At 35.5% G+C, this 20295-nt stretch overlaps 1 protein-coding gene across 1 annotated transcript; it reads right to left on the bottom strand.

Annotated features, from left to right (window-relative positions):
* Nucleotides 1–17521: 17521 nt before the first annotated feature.
* On the bottom strand, nucleotides 17522–18383 carry LOC104237440 (uncharacterized). Its single transcript, XM_070147396.1, has 2 exons — nucleotides 18280–18383; nucleotides 17522–18014 (listed from the first exon to the last, which is right to left on the bottom strand). Exons 1-2 carry the CDS (start codon nucleotides 18381–18383, stop codon nucleotides 17522–17524), a joined length of 597 nt encoding a protein of 198 aa, XP_070003497.1.
* Between the last annotated feature and the right edge of the window lie 1912 nt (nucleotides 18384–20295).

The raw sequence follows: 20295 nt of genomic DNA on the forward strand, positions 1-20295 counted from the left end.
GCATAAAGCATAAACTACGGCCTCAGGCCCAAATACAAGTGTTCGACATTCAGGGATTTAAAATCAGGAACTGAGAATTATACTGCAATATATGATAGTGAAATACTGAATCACATTGAGTTACATAATACTGGAATACTGGATCACACTAAGTTACATAATACTGGAATACTGAATAGGACTAGACTGAGACATGTATTCTTGAACTGATTATGAACACTGAAAATTCAACTGTTTATGGCATACTGAGTAATCTATACTAAGACTCGGGGGGCATCAAACCCAAGTCTATATTGAATATGCACTAAGCTCACAATGTTCAGAATGAAAGTCATGAACGAGTTATGAAGCTAGAGAATAGAAGCTCTACAACTATTCAAGGAACTAGGCTTAACTATATTTTTTAGGCAATTGATACGTCGTAATAGAGACGTAGTGTAGGGAGAATCATTAATATTCCCAAACATAGAGAGTTAGCCTCACATACCTTAACTTCCTGCTCTTGAGCATAATACAACATTCGCCAACCCCTTCAACTTCAATCTATATCAATACAAGTCAAAGGGATTCCGTAAAGCAATAATACTCATGTTTTGGTCACTTAGGCATTTTCTCAAACACTTGGTGGCATAAAGCTTCATAGTCCTTATTAATGGTATTTCTACATCCAATAACCCATTCTCTTGCTCCTAGATAAATTCTAAAGTCACAAATAGTTATAATCAACATTATTCTTTATCACCCATAAGGTAAACAACACCCTTAACCAATAATCAACAATCAACAAGCCAAACCTATAATTGTTCATGCTTTTCTATCAAACGCATCAACTCATATCTCATGAACTTGAGTCAATAATCATTAATCCAATGCTAGAATCAATTAGAGGGTGAAGATATTACCTTTTTGATGTTCAATCTTCTTGAATTCGAGTTCTAAGGTTTCTTCTCTCAACAATGATGCCCCAAACGAATATCTAATGATATGGAGGGTTTACCCATGTTAATAGGATATTGGGATATTGAAATTAACTTAGAATCACCATTAGAACTTACCTTGGGTGGTGGAAGGACCCTTAGGGAGTTAGGTTTTTGAGAGTTCTCCTTTCTAGAGCAAGTTTTTATGTTTTGGGGCTGTGAGGGACGAAATATAGCTTTAAAACGACCCACCACTAGCGCGCCCGCGCATCTGGAGGCGTACCCGTGCTACTGACCGCGCTAAACGGAAGTAACACTGCCTCAAAATTAGCGCGGCCGCGCTAAGGGCGCGCTACCGGCGCGTATATCGCATACTATTTTGTAAAACGCGTATAACATTTTGCAAAGATATCCGTTCGGGCTCTATAATATATAGTTGGAAAGCTATTTCAAAGACCTACAACTTTCATGCTTTGAGTTTTCCCAAATTCCTTACTCAATTTCATTAAAACTTACTGGAATATGAACCTTCTGCAAACTTAGTCGATTTTGTCAAATCTTATGCACCTCACTTTCCATCTTGATTTTGAAATAACTATTTTCACCCATAATCATCCCGATTGGACTTTACATGCCCAAAATATAACCTTACTACTCTTTTAACTCATTCATACCTGAGTCGAATTTACGGGGTGTTACATTATCTCCCCCTTGGGATCATTCGTCCTTGAATGATTGTCCTGACTGTAACTTCTGCTAACTCCGGACCTTAAACGGGTCTGGTGGAAACATGAACTTTCATTAACACTTGTATACTAAACTGAATAAATACCTGATTACTGAACTGAATGACTACTGCATTGATTGAATATTGGTCTGCCATGGATACGTGAATACTGAACTAACATGGATATATGGATATTGAACTGGCACGAATATTTGAGTAATCTAAGTACTAAGCTGGCATGAATGTCTAAGTATTGGACTAACATGAGTAGCTGAGAATTGAGCTGACATGAGTATCTGAGTACTGAACTGACATGAATATCTCAGTACTGGAAACTTGAATGTTATAACATGACACATGAAATAATGGCTGTACCACCACTAATTATGGTGGCAACTCCAACTCATAAGCTAATTGACCGATCCTTTGCAAGAATATATATGGCCCAATATAGTAGAGACTATGCTTCCCCTTCTTCCCAAATCTCATAACGCTTTTCATAAATGAAACTTTTAGAAACACCCAATCATCAACTTGAAACTCTAAGTCTCTATGTCGCATGCTCGAATAGGAATTTTGGCGGCTCTGAGTTTTCTTCAAACGCTCTTGAATCAACTTAACTTTCTCCATTGCCTTATAGACTAAATTTGGTCCCAACAATTCCTCTTCACCAACTTTGAACCAACCAATTGGTGATCTACACCTTCGCCCATACAGAGTCTCTCACAGTGCTATCTTGATACTAGAATGGTAGGTGTTATTATTAGCAAGGTCAATGAGAGGTATGTGATTATCCCAATTACTTTAACATCAAGGACATATCCTCAATTGTTTGAATAATGCGCTCTGCTTGGCCATCTTTCTGAGGATGAAAAACTTGTGCCTAATCCTTTCTGAAAGGACTTCTAAAAGTTCATTTTAAACTGAGCACCACAATCCGAAATGACGGACAACGGAGTCCCATACATCAGATGATTTCCTGAATGTACAACTAAGTATAATCTTCTACTGAATCTATAGTTTTTACTGGCAAGAAGCGTGCTAACTTGGTAAGTCGATTTACGATCATCCAATCAAATCATGCTTTTAAAATGAGAAAGATAATCCCGTTATAAATTTCCATATTTACCATCTCCACTCAAAAGTATATGTATCCTGGGATGAAAACACTAGACTTTCTACTGTTCGACTTCACTTGCTAGCAATTCGGACAATTGGCCATAAAGTCTGTGACGTTCTTTTTCATGTCGTTCAACCAATAAATCTCCTTGGTCATGATGCATATATGGTGAACCCGAATGGAAAGAATACCTGGGATTATGGGCTTCTAACATGATTTTCCCTCTTTAAGTCCATCTATGTCTGGAACACACAATCTGTCTTGGTACCTCAAAGTACCGCCATCTCCCCCTTATTCAAAAGCCATCGTTTTATACTTGTGAATCTACTCTTTCAATTGCAACATGTAGGGATCATCAAACCATTTCTTCTTCACTTCGGCTACTAAGGAAGAACAAATTATGTTCTGGAAGATAATTCCACCATCTTCAGAATCCGAAAGCCAAACTCTTTGCTTGGCTAAGCGGTGAACTTATTTCACCATAGTTCTCTTGTTTGTCTCAATCATGAGCTACACTTCCCATACTTGATTATCATTCTAAGCACTTCCTGAAAACACTTATAGCATTGTTGCGATCTAAGTCTTTGACTTGTACTCCACAATTAGAGTCTCGTCCAATGTCACTACCCTCATAACACATAAATAGGCATGATTTTATACTTTTCTTTGATCACTTTATCATCAATAACTAAGCTCGGTGATCATTCTACTCACTTTGTATTTCTTACACATGCTATACATAATCTCTGTGGTAATTATACAATTTTCCCTCATTACCGAACTAATTTTCTTTTTCATATCCCATGCTGATTATTTGGGTTTCAAATCACTAACTGGACTTACAAAAAAATTTCACATCACCCCTTAGACCAAAGGTCTTATACTTGCGGATCCTTCCTTTTTTTTCGAGATTCTAACAACTTTCTTTATCTTCTGCAACTCTTTGCACTTTATGTTAATGACGACTCATCTCCCAACTTACCTTTGAGAAATCTTTCTTACTAGGAAAAACTAAATTATTTACATAAACGGAAAGCTTATGTTTTCATAACTATCATACATAATCGTAATGATTTAACTCTACCCACACTGTCAATCCTGGAGAAATCACATTTTGATAATTCCTAAAGTCTATTCTTCTATAGTTTGCTCTCTTACTGCTAGCTGATTTTTTTCCACTGCCACTGTACTTCGGGTTTAACTTAAACTCTTGGGCTCTGACACATGCGTTCGATATTTTCAAACTTCCATCCATTCACTAGAGATAACCTGGCTAAGTGGATCAAATCTCACCTCTACTAGCTCAGCTGAAATTGCTAATTCACTGTATCTACTCAAAACTTACTTAATATCCTTTTACTAACCACCTGCTAGCATCATATTTTCTTCTCCTGCTTTGAATAACTAAAATGAAGCATAAGGTTACTCCTAACTTACCTCATCATCTGACCATATTCTTTTGCTACACACTATCATTTTTTTGAACTATGTACATAGATCACACTTAGGAAAATTCATCTGTCTTAAACAAAATTAGAATATCTAACCCCAAACTTTCTATATAATACAAAATCATATCATACTATAAACATCCGCGGTAATCACTTAGTCACATCACCTAAGAGGAACTGCCATATCTTTTATCTTATGTCAATAGCTGCTTCTTATAGTAGCTTACTAGCGTGGTTCTTCTAGTTCTGATTTGAATAATTCTAAACAACTTAAAATCATTCCCTGAAATTCAATATTGGCTGTTCTTGGTTCTCATTTCATACATCATATCTTCTTGTCATTTGCATGAGTTGTACGAAATCACATCTTTGGTAATAACAAACGTTTCTGACTCCTAGGTATTTTCCCCTTAGTCTCCCCTTTTTTTTCCAAAACTATAATGACCAATTCTAGGCCATTTACGGTCAAATTCTTAACCTGCTACACTGTAGGGTCTGATATACAGATACACTACCGCACACATCTGATAAATCATTTCATGCACCATCCGGTAGTCTTGGGTCTTAATCCCTAAAACATGCGAAGATTTCGCTATAATCATTGTTACTTACATTTTCTTTGAGAACCCATATGCATCACTGTATACTCACAAGTCACCAGAAATTTTGATACACTGAAAATGGATATTTGGTAACCATATAACTGAATACTGGCGTACTTAATAACCATAAACTTGCTAACTGAAAGACTGTATAACTGGAAACTGAGGTAAACTGATAACCATAATACATGATAACTGCTTTAGTACTTTCTGATAAGGTTATGCTCTAATCTGCACTACTATCCATTGCATCCCGCTTTTAACATCCTCTCAAGTCTCATATTTATCAACCTGTACTCCATAATTATACCCCAATGGGCAATTATCCTCTTTTGGACCTTAGGTTTCTCCTGTGCATCGCTTGGGCATCCAATACGTTTGGAATTCGATAGGAAGAAAAGGTTAACTATTGCTCTAAGCTTCATGGCATGATCTAGAGTAGAAAGAGATGAGACAATCCTAGATGTCTTGGTAGTTAACCGTTTATATGAGTGGCCGGCACACACATATAAAGGAAACTCCACTGGACACGACTTCATAGACTCCCTAGGACTCTTGAACCTAGTGCTGTGATACCAAGCTTTGTCATGCCCCGAACCTGGGCCTGGACGTAACACGACACTCGGTGCCTGACTACATGTGACCGAGCGAACCAACTGGCTGGCTGAATCAACATGTGATATCATACCATACTAAATGCGGAAGATAAACTAACACATGCTGATATACTGAAAGTCTGGATGATATAAATCAAAGTGCGAAAATACTAATATAATTCTGAAACATATTTGTAGCCAACATAGCTTAATATGAAAAGCCCGTGACTTTGCCTAACTATTACTCTAGTCTATGAAGCCTCTATTGAAGTACTGAAAATACTAACTATCTGTAAATACTGAAAGGTTGTAAAGTAATGATAATGCCCCGAAAGAACTGGGGATCACCAAATAGCTGGTATGAGAATCCTAGCGCTCTGCGTCGTCGACCTGTAAATCATTACCTGCATTGTGAGATGCAGGCCCCGGGCAAAAAGGGACGTCGGTACATTTGAATTGTACTAGTATGTAAGGCAACTAAAAGAAAGAATTATAAATGCTGAAACTGAAATTAAGCTGATAACTGAGAATTGATAAGTGATAACTATTGAAACTGAAACTGAAATAATAACTGATAATTGATAACTAATAAATGAAATGATAACTGGATTAATAACTAGTAACTGAACTAATAACTGGTAACTGATATGATAACTGATAACTGAACGGTAACTAATAATTGAACTGAAAGGAAGTAAGGATATGAATACTCCCTCTTCTGAATGATGAACAATCTGTTTATCTGAATATCAAACTACAGTCTCAGGCCCAATATATATGTGCACAAACTACGGCCTTAGGCCCAAGTATACATATACATAACTGCGACCTCAGGTCCAAAATGCATAAAGCAAAAATGTAGCCTTAGGCCCAAAAATGCATAAAGCATAAACTGCGGTCTCAGGCACAAATACAAGTGTTCAACATTCAGGGATTTAAAATCAGGAACTGAGAATCATACTGCAATATATAATAATGAAATACTGAATCACATTGAGTTACATAATACTGGAATACTGGATCACACTGAGTTACATAATACTGGAATACTGAATAGGACTAGACTGAGACATGTATTCTTGAACTGATTATGAACACTGAAACTTCAACTATTTATGGCATACTGAGTAATCTATACTAAGACTCGGGGGCATCAAACCCAAGTCTATATTGAATACGCACTGAGCTCACAACGTTCAGAATAAAAGTCATGAACGAGTTATGAAACTAGAGAATAGAAGCTCTACAACTATTCAAGGAACTAGGCCTAACTATATTTTTGAGGCATCGTAAAAGAGACGTAGTGTAGGGAGAATCATTAATATTCCCAAACATAGAGAGTTATCCTCACATACCTTAACTTCCTGCTCTTGAGCATAATACAACATTCACCAACCCCTTCAACTTCAATCTATATCAATACAAGTCAAAGAGATTCCGTATTAGCAATAATACTCATGTTTTGGTCACTTAGGCATTTTCTCAAACACTTGGTGACATAAAGCTTTATAGTCCTTATTAATGGTGTCTCTACACCCAATAACTCATTCTCTTGCTTCTAGATAAATTCTAAAGTCTCAAATAGTTATAATCAACATTATTCTTTATCACTCATAAGGTAAACAACACCCTTAACCAATAATCAACAATCAACAAGCCAAACCTATAATTGTTCATGCTTTTCTATCAAACCCATCAACTCATATCTCATGAACTTGAGTCAATAATCATTAATCCAATGATAGAATCAATTAGAGGGTGAAGACATTACCTTTTTGACGTTCAATCTTCTTGAATTCGAGTTCTAGAGTTTCTTCTCTCAACAATGATGCCCCAAACGAATATATAATGATATGGAGGGTTTACCCATATTAATAAGATATTGGAATATTGAAATTAACTTAGAATCACCATTAGAACTTACCTTGGGTGGTGGAAGGACCCTTAGGGAGTTAGGTTTTTGAGAGTTCTCCTTTCTAGAGCAAGTTTTTATGTTTTGGGGATGTGGGGGACGAAATATAGCTTTAAAACGACCCCCCACTAGTGCGTCCCCACATCTGGAGGCCTGACCGCGCTACTGACCGCGCTAAACGGCAGTAACACTGCTTCAAAATTAGCGCTGTCGCGCTAAGGGCGCGCTACCGACACGCATATCGCATACTGTTATGTAAAACACGTATAACATTTTGTACAGAGATCCGTTCGGGCTCCATAATATATCGTTGGAAAGATATTTCAAAGGCCTACAACTTTCATGCTTTGAGTTTTCCCAAATTCCTTACTCATTTTCACTAAAACCTGCTGGAATACGAACCTTCTGCAAACTTAGTCGATTTTGTCAAATCTTATGCACCTCACTTTCCATCTTGATTTTGAAATAACTATTTTCACCCATAATCATCACGATGGGACTTTACATGCCCAAAATATAACCTTACTACTTCTTTAACTCATTCATACCTGAGCCGAATTTACGGGGTGTTACAATATTTGTCAATTTTTTATATTTTTACTAAACATATATTTACTTATAAAAAATTTAAAAAAAAAGTAAGATTGAAATAATATTTAAGTAATAAAAAATCCGAAAAACCCGAAAATCTGATTAAACCGAACCAATTCAAATCAACATAATTGGTTTGGTTTGATTTTGATAAAAACCGAACCAATCTGGTCCATGTACACCCCTAACTAGAACGATGACAAGAAGAGAAAATCAACTCTACAGATGTTTAAGTAAGCATGGATAATAAATACCTTTAGTAAGGGAAGGTTTCTAAACTCAAAATTGATTATAATCACTTAAACTGTAATTTTTTTTATTTTTTATTTGGTAAAGTAATTATAGAACCACTTAACACTAAAAAGCATGAATTAGCGACGGATAATTAAATTCTGTCACTAAATAGAATATTTGCATCAACCGCTAATATTGAAACCTAGCAACAAGTGTTTGTTCCGAATATTTGCTAGATGAAACTTGAGAAAATACAAAAAAAAAAAAAAAACACTTGAAATGCCACTAAAAACTTCCATCATTGAACTTCTCAACCATCAAATAGCCTTCAGTCAGTTCCAATTCAATCTTGGAAAATTGTGATCACATTTCACTTTAAGATTCAAGTCTAGTCCACTTGGATTATCGTAGTGACGCATGTTTTAATAACAAGTATCTTTCAGGGTTTTCCTTCAAATGGTCATGCATATTGGACATTATTGTAAGCTGCAGGAAAAAAACCAAAACTTATATGAATAATAATATATGCAGAAGCAATAATGGGAATTAAATGGAAAGTTCACCTCGGCTTGTAATATAGCATTTTCATTTTGCAAGTCTTGTCCCTCAACTCGAGATTCATTGCCAATTTCTCTGAAAGTAATTTTGAGTTTTCCAAACGAAGATTTTCACGTTCTTCCTTATCCCTTTGTGCCTGAAATTAGGGTTAATTTGGATCATAATTTATCTATTTAAAGTAAGAGTCGTTACATTTCTAAACAAAAAGAAAGAAAACAAAAACATGTCCCTGAAAAAAATACCTATGATGAAATGATGATTGTTGTGTTAACAATGAGAGTAGTAGTTTAGGAATTTATATTATACGATGATCAGTGACAATCCAGGAGTTTTTTAAAGAAAATGCCAAAACAAAATTTAAAATGTATAAGTATACAACAAAAATAGGTGTCAAATCCGAGACCTATAACATTTTTAGAACTAGCTTTGTTCTAAAATGACATTTATTAGAATTTACGAAGCTCGACTAATGACATTTATTTGCTATTTAATAAACTATTAATATTTTGTAAGAACCTGGATGTAGCATCTTTTGTTATCAAACCAAATATTGACTTGATTGGTATCAAGCCCTAGGTCCTCACTCAGTTTCTTTATCACATCGTTTTCTGGATTTGGCATCTGACTAAAAACCCTAGTCAGAAAATAACAAAATCCGTTACAATGAAGAAAAACCAAAATATGCAACTAAAAGGAAAATATTAAGATCAACAAAAGGAGAAGTTTCACAGGTTTGTAACCAACGAACTTCTTTTCCAAAAAAAGAAAAAAAGTTAATTGATTTTTTGTTGAGAATGGATTAAAATTCGTAACTAGGTAAGAAATTCTTCTTCTTCTTCTTGATTTACTTAATTGCATCAACAGTTCTGTTTTATTTTCTTAAAATTAATGAAGTGAAACACGTGAATCTATTAATGGACGGAGAAAATAAGATGAAGATGTAAAAAACTAAAAACCAAATAGATCAGATACATTTAAGAAAAAGGAAATTGTCACATCCATGATAAATTAGAAAACAAATCTAAAATAAAATCATAAAAAAATATATTAAAAGAACATGAGTTAAACCATATAGTATCTTAAAACCCTTAGATTGATGTGGAGAGAAAGCTATTATAGCCAACAAAATAGACCAAAATAGACAACATTATTCAATGAACAACATCGTAAATATAAAAACACCGAAAATTAAAATTGGACCAACAAAAAAACAGAGAGACTTAAAATTATTCAATAAAACTCACTCTTCTAGCTTTTGAATTTGTTCATCAGAACTAGACCCAATGGGAGAATCCATGAATGTGAAAAAAAAAAAAGTGAAGAATTAATCCACCATTTTAGAGTTTTTATAAGTGATTTTAAGAGAGTAAGAGCAAACCCAAAAAGGAAAAAGGAAAAGAACCAACGAAAATAAATAAATTAACAAATTAGTAGATAAGTAAATAAATAATTAATAAGATAAATAAGAGGAAGATTTTTCTAGTTGTCAAATCTTTTTCTAATTTTCCAAATCAATAAAATGGTTATCAATCTATTTCACCTAATATTACGTTCTAAAAATTAACTTTTTTTTTAAAATTTATGTCCTTTTTTTTCTGTTTAAAGTAGGAATAATATTATAACTTAGGTAAAGTCATTATACTTTGGAGCAATCTGTAGAGCATTTGTGAATGATGATTGTTTATAAAAAAATATAATTTGAAGTAATTATTTAATTTGTGTTAATGTGTGTGCGACTCTGTAAGAAACTAGGCTGTTCAAATGTTCGCAAGCATGTCACTTTGTTTTCTTTATCTTTTATCAAATTATGGTGATCATATTCGCAACCTTTTTGACTGAAACTTCACAGGTTAAAATATACTAATAATATGAAAAATAAGTGAATATAGTCGATCAATACAAGAAATGAAAATTTCAGGTTACAGTTCACTATAATTTAGCGACTGTAATAGTTTCTTTTTTCTTTTGGTTCAAAGATGACATATTATCAAATATATCAGACTTAGGTCATCAAGTGTTATAAGTTTTTTTTCAGTGAAATCTGGGCCAACTTGCATATATCCCGATCAATTATTTCTGTAGACAATTGGTACACTATCAAATTGTCACGACCCAAAATCAACTGTCGTGTTGACACATATCGTGGAACTAGGCAAGCCACTACTCAACTATTTCAACATAGTAAAAGCTTTGAAAATATATATATATACAGAAGCAATTAATATTTAAAGAAAACCTTTTGAAAGCAGAAATGAGTTCACAACTCCATACAATTCTCTCCCAAAACCGAGATGTTAACGAGTGCATGAGCATCTATACCGGGATACAATCTACTACAATGTCTAAGGAATAAGAATTGAAATACAAATAAAAATAATGAAGGAGAGTCAAGGTCTGCGAACGCCATGCAGCTACCTCGATAGTCTCCCGAGATCCTGACTCCTCACTCAGCAGCCGCCATGACTAGAAGCACCTGGATATGCACATGAGGTGCAGGGTGTATCGTGAGTTGAGTACAACCAACTCAATAAGCAACAAATCCAACCTTTGGACTGAAAGTAGTGACGAACTCAGCCGACACAATTGAATATAGAAATAACAGTGCATAAATTTAGGCATTCTTTCAAGTTCAATAGATAACTCAAAACAATATAAATATATCAAATCTGAAAGATATGAAGAATATAACTCCTCTACTTCTGCATGCCAATGCACATGCTGTATATGATACACCATGATGACAGCCTCATGTGCTCACACTCTCAAATGCTCAATCACTCAGTACTGTATATGGGCCATACATCCCAGGAAAGATCCATCCTGGAATATATACATCACTAGCCATCAGTCACCCAGTACTGAATAGGGCCAATCCAGCCCGTAGAGAAGATCCAACTCCAGGTATATAATGCATCGGACAAGATCCATATCCAAGGAAGATCCATCCCTCAATATAATCAACCGCGCTCACTGGGGGTGTGTGCAGACTCTAGAGGGGCTCCTTCAGCCCAAGCACTATCATAAATCAGTATAACTGCTGCAGCGTGCAGCTCGATCCCATAAATGTCACTCATAATCAGGCTCTCGGCCTCACTCAGTCATCAATCTCTCCAGTCTCTCTCAAGGGCTCAAAATGTCATGAAAATAGCCCGAACATGATGATATGATGTATCATTAAATAACAATAGAGACTAACATATGATTTGAAATGAATGAATATAAGTGAGTACGAAATATCAATGAAATTAGTAAGTCAACATCAAGAAACAACCACTGTGGGTTCCAACAGTACCAGCATATAGCCTAAACATGATCTCTAGCATGATTAACAGCAATTACTTTATCACATGGTGAAAATACGGATATCAACAAGATAGGACCATTATACAATGCCATGGAATCGACCAGGTCACAATTCTCACGGTGCACGCCCGCACGCCCATCACTTGGTAAATTTCTTTATTCTTGTGGGATCGGACCATTCGCCTCGGTAGTGAAATAAATTACTCTTTTGGGATTGGGCCGTTCGCCTCGGTAGTGAAATAAATTACTCTTTTGGGATCGGACCGTTCGCCTCGGAAGTATGGTAACACTACTCTTATGGGGATCGGGTCGTTCGCCTCGCAGGTTGGTAACACTATTCTTATGGGATCGGTCCGTTCGCCTCAACACTACTGAGTACTTAATAATCGAAACTGGATTTGGTTTGGTAATAATTGAGTTAGCACCTTAACGGTGGGTTATGATATGTTTAGTAATCTGGTATAGACTCATGAGTGAATTTACCGTAGTTACTTTTATTTGCTTCGCTGATACTTTTTATACACTCACCATGTCTGCTTTATGTATTTATATTATTATTTAACTTCTAGTATAAGTGTCAAGTCGACCCCTTGTCACTACCTCTTCGAGGTTAGACTAGATACTTACTGGGTATGCGTTGTTTTCCATACTCACGCTATACTTCTGCATTGAATGTGTAGGTACTGAGACAGATACTATCAGTTGTCTCGCGGGCGCGTAGCCGATCATCTACGGAGACTTAATGGTGAGCTGTTTGCCTTGCTACGATCTGCATCACCGAAGTCTCCCTCTACCTTGTTTATTATTTCTGTCTATTACTTTCGGACAATAGTTGTATTAGTTTTGTATATTCTCTAGATTGCTCATGTACTTGTGGCGATGGGTTTTTGGGACTTTTAGCAATTATGTACTGTTGTACTTATCATTTCTATCATTACAGTGGATGTAGTTATTATGCTGGTATTTTGTTAAGAAAAGAGTATGTACGGTTGCATGAGATCTTATTTATTTTGTTCTTTTAAAAGGAATACTTTTGTTTTAAATGTTAAAAAAGGGTAAATTAGTAGTAGTTTCACTTGTGGGCTTGCCTAACGGCGGCATTAGGTGCCATCGCGACCTATTATGGGTTTTGGGTCATGACATCTATCAAAGCTTAGACACGTCGAAAGAAATCATACTATATTTTGTTGCCTTTGCTGAGATTTGAACTTAAGAGTTTATGATTCTCTTCTACTTTAATGACCACATGAGATCACACTAGCTGCTCAAATTCTATTTATGCTAAATATAACCATAAAAAATATTTAATTTCTATCCACTTGATATATTTGTTTGTAATTTTAATATTACTCCTGACATGATAGGCTAAGTTTGTAGAAAATTTCCCGTTAAAATGCTTATGGAAAGGCATCGGAGTTCCAAATTATAGAATGATCAGATAAATTAAAAATACTTTTGTTATAACATATGTATACCATTGCACAGATGTTATTTTTGTGTTTTATTTTATTTTGGGTATTTATCAGATGTTAAACAGGAGAGTCCTCTCAATCAATATGTAGACAGTAAATTCATCGATCAATATTACATATATTTGCAGTTTGTTTTGAGTTGGACATGTCCAATTTTAGTTGCGTACCTAGAGTTTTTCATATATATAAGGGGTATCCTGACGTGAACTCAAATTTGACACTCACAATATTTGGTTACGTACCCACATTTGGAAAGTAGTTTTCGAATTTTAAATTTGTTTCTAAAAAACTATATTTCAAGATCTAGAGTCCTAATCTAAGCCTTCTTAGGTTACATTCAATTCTAATAACAAAATTAATTTCTTACCATTTACTCAAGATATTCTAAATATTCAGAATTCATTAATCCATATTATGATAATATGAACTTTCCAAATTATATTTGGTAAGAACATTATGAAAACTATCTATTTATAGGGCTTTCTCCTCTATTTATGAGAAGCAACTTATCATATAGCAAATTCAAGAAAAAAAGGTTTATCTTAATTTGCTTTATTTTCTAACTAATGGCTTCTGGAAATCAGGGTTCTAGTTCAAAACTAGAACTTATCAGGTGAGTTTCTTTTCAATTTCCAATTTTTTTTTTTGGTTGCTATTTAATTTACAATCTTCATAAAGTTTTCATGGTGCTTTCAAATCTTAGGGCAAAGTTGGAAAATAAGGTACTTAAGCTCCAACATGAAATGCTCCTTCTGGAACAAAAATTGTTGAATGAAAGTTTGAAGAACATTCCACCATGTACTTGTAGTAAAGAACACAAGAAACATCTTGAAACAATGGAGATTGCCCAATTGGAAGATGAGGTTAGTTTTCAACTTTAATTTTCATCTAATCAAATATATATATATATATATATATATATATATATAAATTATTATTTTTATATGTTTTTTTTCTTATGCAGTATGAAAAGCTGTCAAGTTTGATCAGTGCTGTGGAGAAATTACTTGATAAAAAGTAGAGTTGGCACTGAAATTTTTCAGCGAGATTGCGTCAGAAGCAAGGGAGGGAAAGTTGGATATTCCTAAAATAAAATTGTTGTTTTTTTATTCAGAAATAAAATAGTTGTAGCTCTCTCTAGAGTAGCAACTTTACTCTTATAAGTTAGTTAATTATCTTAAAATTCTAGTGTTATTGCAATAAGGTTAATAATGTCCCCCCTCTATTGTAATCTTTTTTGGTAAAATAAAAAGTGGTACTGCAATGCTCGTTTTCAGATTTTTTTTGCTATTATGTTTTTTGTACCTTCCGAAAATTAAATTATACAAAAGAAAAAAAAAACGATTTACTATCGAAAATAAGCTATATTTACCCTCCATTTATGTTTCTAAGTATAGATATATATCACTACCGATATGCTGTTGGATCAAATTTGTCGCTTATCCATTAATTCCTTCATTCTAACTTGAAAAAAAAACATGTGGCACGCCCTCATTCACTTAAAATAACCTGCCCACATCAAATAAAAAATTAAATTCCCCAGTCTCATAGACTCAAAATGTTGCATGTCTGATTTCTCATGAATTGCAAAACCTTGGCATTTTGGCGATTAGAGAAAGTTGGGGACAACGTTTGGTAATGAAAGCTATCAACGTTAGATGGCATCAATGCTCTTTCCCTAGAGCTTCAGTTATCATAAAATCACGGTGTATATGGGTGAAGTCGGACCTATGAGATGCCTCGGTTTTCGATAAGGTAAATCGAGCAAGAGACGTGATGACAAGGAGCCGGAAACGAGGCTAGGGTCTCATCGAGATAGGTTCCGGGGGCATGACGCCCGCCCTCCGGAATATTGGGGCCATGACCTCGGGATCGGTCCAAATTCCAAAAGACTTCAAAGAGCATTATCGGGCAGCCGAACACGATTAACAGAAAGTCGTGATATCCGTGACTAGTCGGGTATCACGGCGTGGATCTTGGCACGTACCGGCGGAAATCCGGTGATTAGTTAAACGGGAGATTTTTACCTTTTAACAATTGTACCTAGAGTAGGACTCTCCTACTATATCAAGGGGATCTGATTATTCATTAACAACATTATAGCACACATATCAAAGCAATATACTATCATTTTTCTGTTATTCAAAGTTCTAACATTTGTTGATCAGTGTTTCATTATCATAAGTCTGGGATCGAGGACGGATATCTCATTGAGGTTGCTGCCGCGTCCAGAATAATCCCTCCCCCTATTTTCAAGTGATTTGACAATCTATTACATCTTTTATTTGTTTAATCTAGCGATATTTACTATTTGTATTGAATTAATCCACGTATCCTTAAAACTACTTACAAATTTAATTGTTCTCCGTTTTTTAGGGTAAACACACGGCTAAACTGTAAATTGGCAAGCCTAGTATAGTGTCTTTTCCCCTAATTTATTTGCTCTTGCCCTCTTCCGGGAGGTTAGCATGATTGAAAATCTCAAATGAGTGGCTTTGATAATAATTACAACATGAGTTGGTGCACCACCAGAGGATATGGTGCAGTGGATGAGACTGTTCCTTCCTTAACCAAAGGTCTCGAGTTCGAGTCCTGGGTATAGAAAAATTCTTGGTCGGGAGCGCTTCCCTCCGAATGGGTCCCTACGCGGCGGGAATCCGGATATAGTCGGACTCCAATGCGGATACCAAACACCGGATGAGAAACCAAAAAAAGAAAAAGAAAAACATCAATTGGTGCATCAATGATTTTCTGAAACGGAGCGTAGATATAACTTATTTGCGATAGTAAAGGAACGAATATGGTCCTTTTATGAAGAAAAAAAATATATATGTCTTGCGTTTGAAACTTAAGGCTTAATAAATCAACAGATACAAGACCAAATTCTCACATGTCCCTTTCGTTATTACAACCTTCTTTTTTGATGTCAAAGACCAGAAGCTACGCGCAAATTCTCATTGGATCTCGGTTGTTCTTAACGACGATGGCTATTCATTTAAGTCTTCGGGTAGCACCACTAGATCTTCAACAAGGATATTAATCCTTGCCAATAATTTTACTACTAAATAAAATGAATGATGATTTAAAATTGGGGCACCAACATTCTGAGCTCTTAGTTTCAACAAAATAGTCAATTATCACGTCCAATAGTACATTAATTTTCCATATTTGATTCTCATGCACCTTCGGCGAAACCTAATTATTATCGTGCATAGTATTGTCTGAGTTTTTTTTTTCTTTTCATTTTTAGGCAAACAGTAAGAGTACTTACAAATTTTTCCAACAAATTCGGTAATATCAAGTACACTTTAGTAGAAAAAATAGAAATGAGAAAAATTCTTCAGCATTGAGTTCATCCGAAGTTTGGAACACAACATTTTTTTTGATGTGAGGTATAGATTTTATGTGAAAATCTACGAATTATTTAACAAATATCAAATCTGAATCATATCTAATTCCTAATAATATAATGTTATCTCAATTCCATTGAAATACAAACTACTCACAAGCAAAGAAACCTCAAAATTTGCCTTCTGTTACTTCATCAGTGAAAACTATTCTCTTCCATACTCACAACACCAACAATAATATCCCAGTGAAATCCCACAAGTGAGGTCTGGGGAGAGTAGTGTGTATGCAGACTTTACCTCTACTCCGGAGGAGTAGAGAGACTGTTTTAGATAGACCCTCGGCACACTAAGATGAAAACGTGACGATGTGGCAGTAACAGCAAAGGAATCGAAATAAATAACACCAACAATATAATAACCAAAAAAGGGAAAGAAAATTAAAGTAATAACACTAAGCAGTAACAATGACACAGTACTACAGACGAAATGGAATAATATGGACACAACAAGAGCCCCTAACATTCGAAAACAAAACACTTCTAGACTAGCCCCCTACAACCTAACCTACAACTCTAATGAAGTACTAAGGACACAACTGGAGCCACTAGCAACTTAAAACAAAATAATATCAGACTAGTATCCTATCTCTTAACCTACAATCTTAATGTTCGACCTCCACAACTTCCTATCAAGGGCCTTCGTCCAGTGTCCCCCTCCTTCCCCCGTTGCCTTCCGATCCGCGGGAGTATAGAATGACAATGTCGGGGCATGAGTGCCCGATCATGTCCTTGGAAATCTGCAGCTGCACTATGTCCTGCCTGATCACCTCTCTCCAATATTTCTTAGGTCGTCTTCTACCTCTCCTCATACCCGTCAAGGCCAGCCATTCACACCTCTTAACCGGGCCATCCAGGCTTCTCCTATGCGCATGCCCGAACCATCTAAACCTAGCTTCCCGCATCTTTTCTTCCATGAGAGTCACAACCACCTTTATCTGGATATCTTCATTTGTAATCTTATCCAACCAAGTGTGCCCGCACATCCATCTCAGCATCCTCATTTCTGTAACTTTCATCTTCTGGATATGGGAGTTCTTAACTGGCCAACACTCTACACCATACAACTTGGCCAGCCTAACCACCGATGTATAGAACTTACCTTTAAGTTCTGGAGGCACCTTCCTGTCACACAAGATGTCAGACACTAGCCTCAATTTCATCCATCCCACCCACGGTGCGTGACACATCCTCGTTAATCTCCCCATCCCCCTGGATAATCGACCCCAGGTACTTGAAACTCCGTTTCTTGGAGATGACTTTAGAGGCAAGCCTCACGTCCATGTCTGCTTCTCCCGACATGTCGTTGAACTTGCACTCCACGTATTCTGTCTTAGTCCTGCTCAGCTAGAAACCTTTAGACCCAAGGGTCCGTCTCCAAACCTCCAACCTCTCGTTAACACCGTCTTGCATCTCATCGATCAGAACGATATCATCGGCGAATAACATGCACCATGGCACCTCCCCTTGAATATGGTTTGTTAGCGCGTCCATCTCCAGGCAAATGAGAAAGGGCTGAGTGCAGATCCTTGGTGTAACCTCATAACAACTGGAAAATGCTCCAAGCCATTACTCACTATCTTAACCCGAGTCTTAGCTCCATCATACATGTCCTTAATCACCCTAATATAAGCCACCGAAACTCTTTTCACCTCCAGGCATCTCTAAAGAACTTCCCTAGAGACCTTGTCGTATGCTTTTTCCAGGTCAATAAACACCATATGCAAATTCTTCTTCCTATCTCTGTACAGTTCAACCAACCTCCGAATAAGATGGATAGCTTTCGTGGTAGAACAACCAGGCATGAACCCAAATTGGTTTTTGGATATCAACACTAGCCTCCTCACCCTCACTTCCACTACCGTCTCCCACACTTTCATGGTATGACTCAATAACCTGATGCCCCTGTAGTTTTTACAATTCTGGATATCGCCTTTATTCTTGTATAGCGGAATCATTGTACTCCACCTCCATTCATCCTGAAAATAACATTAAACAGCCCAGTTAACCATTCCAATATACCCAATACCTCTAAAATCCTACCAGAATTTCGTGTGGTTCGGTCGCTCTGCCTCTACTCATCTTACGCATAGCCCCCACGACCCCCTCGACCTTGATGCGCCTACAGTAGCTAAAATCACGGTGACTCTCGGAGTGTTCCAATTCACCTAGCACAATGTCTCTGTCTCCTTCGTCATTCAACAACTTATGAAAGTACGTCTGTCACCTCCGCTTAATCTGAGTGTCTTCCATCAACACTGTCAAAGTTGTTTTTCTTAATTCTATCCTCACCAGTGAAAAGTTACTAGCAATTAATATTTACATCAAATCATACTAATTTACTACGGATAAGTAATAAGTAAGATAAAGTAAGAGCGTATATTAATAAATTATAATTGAGTGATAGTATTGTATATGAAAGACATGTGTCATGTATTCATTAAGACGTTTGTATAAACATAGTGCAGATAAGTTTTACTATCCCGAAAAGTGTGTTGTAATGTTTCTGACTTTTGTTCAACGGTTGATATTTGGAAAGCATCTTATATCAATCCTAAGTTTTGTATCGGAGGTTTTTGTGACTTGCTTTAGTTGAAAAACTACTACTTCACATATTAATGAACGTATTAATTTCACGTATGTTACTGAATTTTATCCATTATAATTATAAAATTATTTTTTGTTAAATAAAATGGACTTTTAGAGTATAACATGTATTAACTATTAACAATAATAACAACAACGTCAACAACTATGAAATTCATCTCATATTAATAGAAACTAGTAATTCTAGTAATTGATGAAGATGAAATTCAAAGTCTATATTTTATTGATAACAAGTAATATTTTACTCTATACACAATATAATTTTTTTGCGAAGGATGTTCAGTTGATCATCCTTGGCTACGCATAGCTTCACTCTTGATGACAACAACATTAAAAATAATAAGGTAACGTAAAATATTCTTTTAATAATAACACTCATAGGAATTTATTCCAAATCTTACTTGAATTTCCAAACAACTCAGCATGACAGTCAAAATATTTGGTTATCCTCATTTTAAAAATTAGTTATCAAATTACAATTTTGCTATAAAGCATTTGAAAAAATTTGATTAGCTATATTTCTAGATCAAGTATCTCATCCTTTCCCTCCTTTGGTAAATTTAAAATTTTCTCATAAGATTGAGCAACAAAATTAATTTCTTACCATTTTCCAACAATTACTAATATATCTAAGAAGTATCAAATGCCTATTACAATAATTTGCATTTTCATATTATGTTAGGTAAGAACTTAAAATGGAAATAATCTATTTAAAGGGCTTTTCCCCTCTTGTAAGAAGCAAATGATATAGCAAGCTAAAATAAATCAAATTTATTCGTTCTTAATTTAATCTAATTTC

This window comes from Nicotiana sylvestris, chromosome 5, assembly GCF_000393655.2.
Source record: "Nicotiana sylvestris chromosome 5, ASM39365v2, whole genome shotgun sequence".
Lineage (NCBI taxonomy): Eukaryota > Viridiplantae > Streptophyta > Magnoliopsida > Solanales > Solanaceae > Nicotiana > Nicotiana sylvestris.

Coding starts and splice junctions, on each gene's coding strand:
- LOC104237440 (XM_070147396.1), bottom strand. CDS start 18,383: ATGGACGCGCTAACAAACCATATTCAAGGGGAGGTGCCATGGTGCATG. Junction 18,015..18,279: donor CAAGACGGTGTTAACGAGAG/GTTGGAGGTTTG, acceptor CTTGTGTGACAG/GAAGGTGCCTCCAGAACTTA.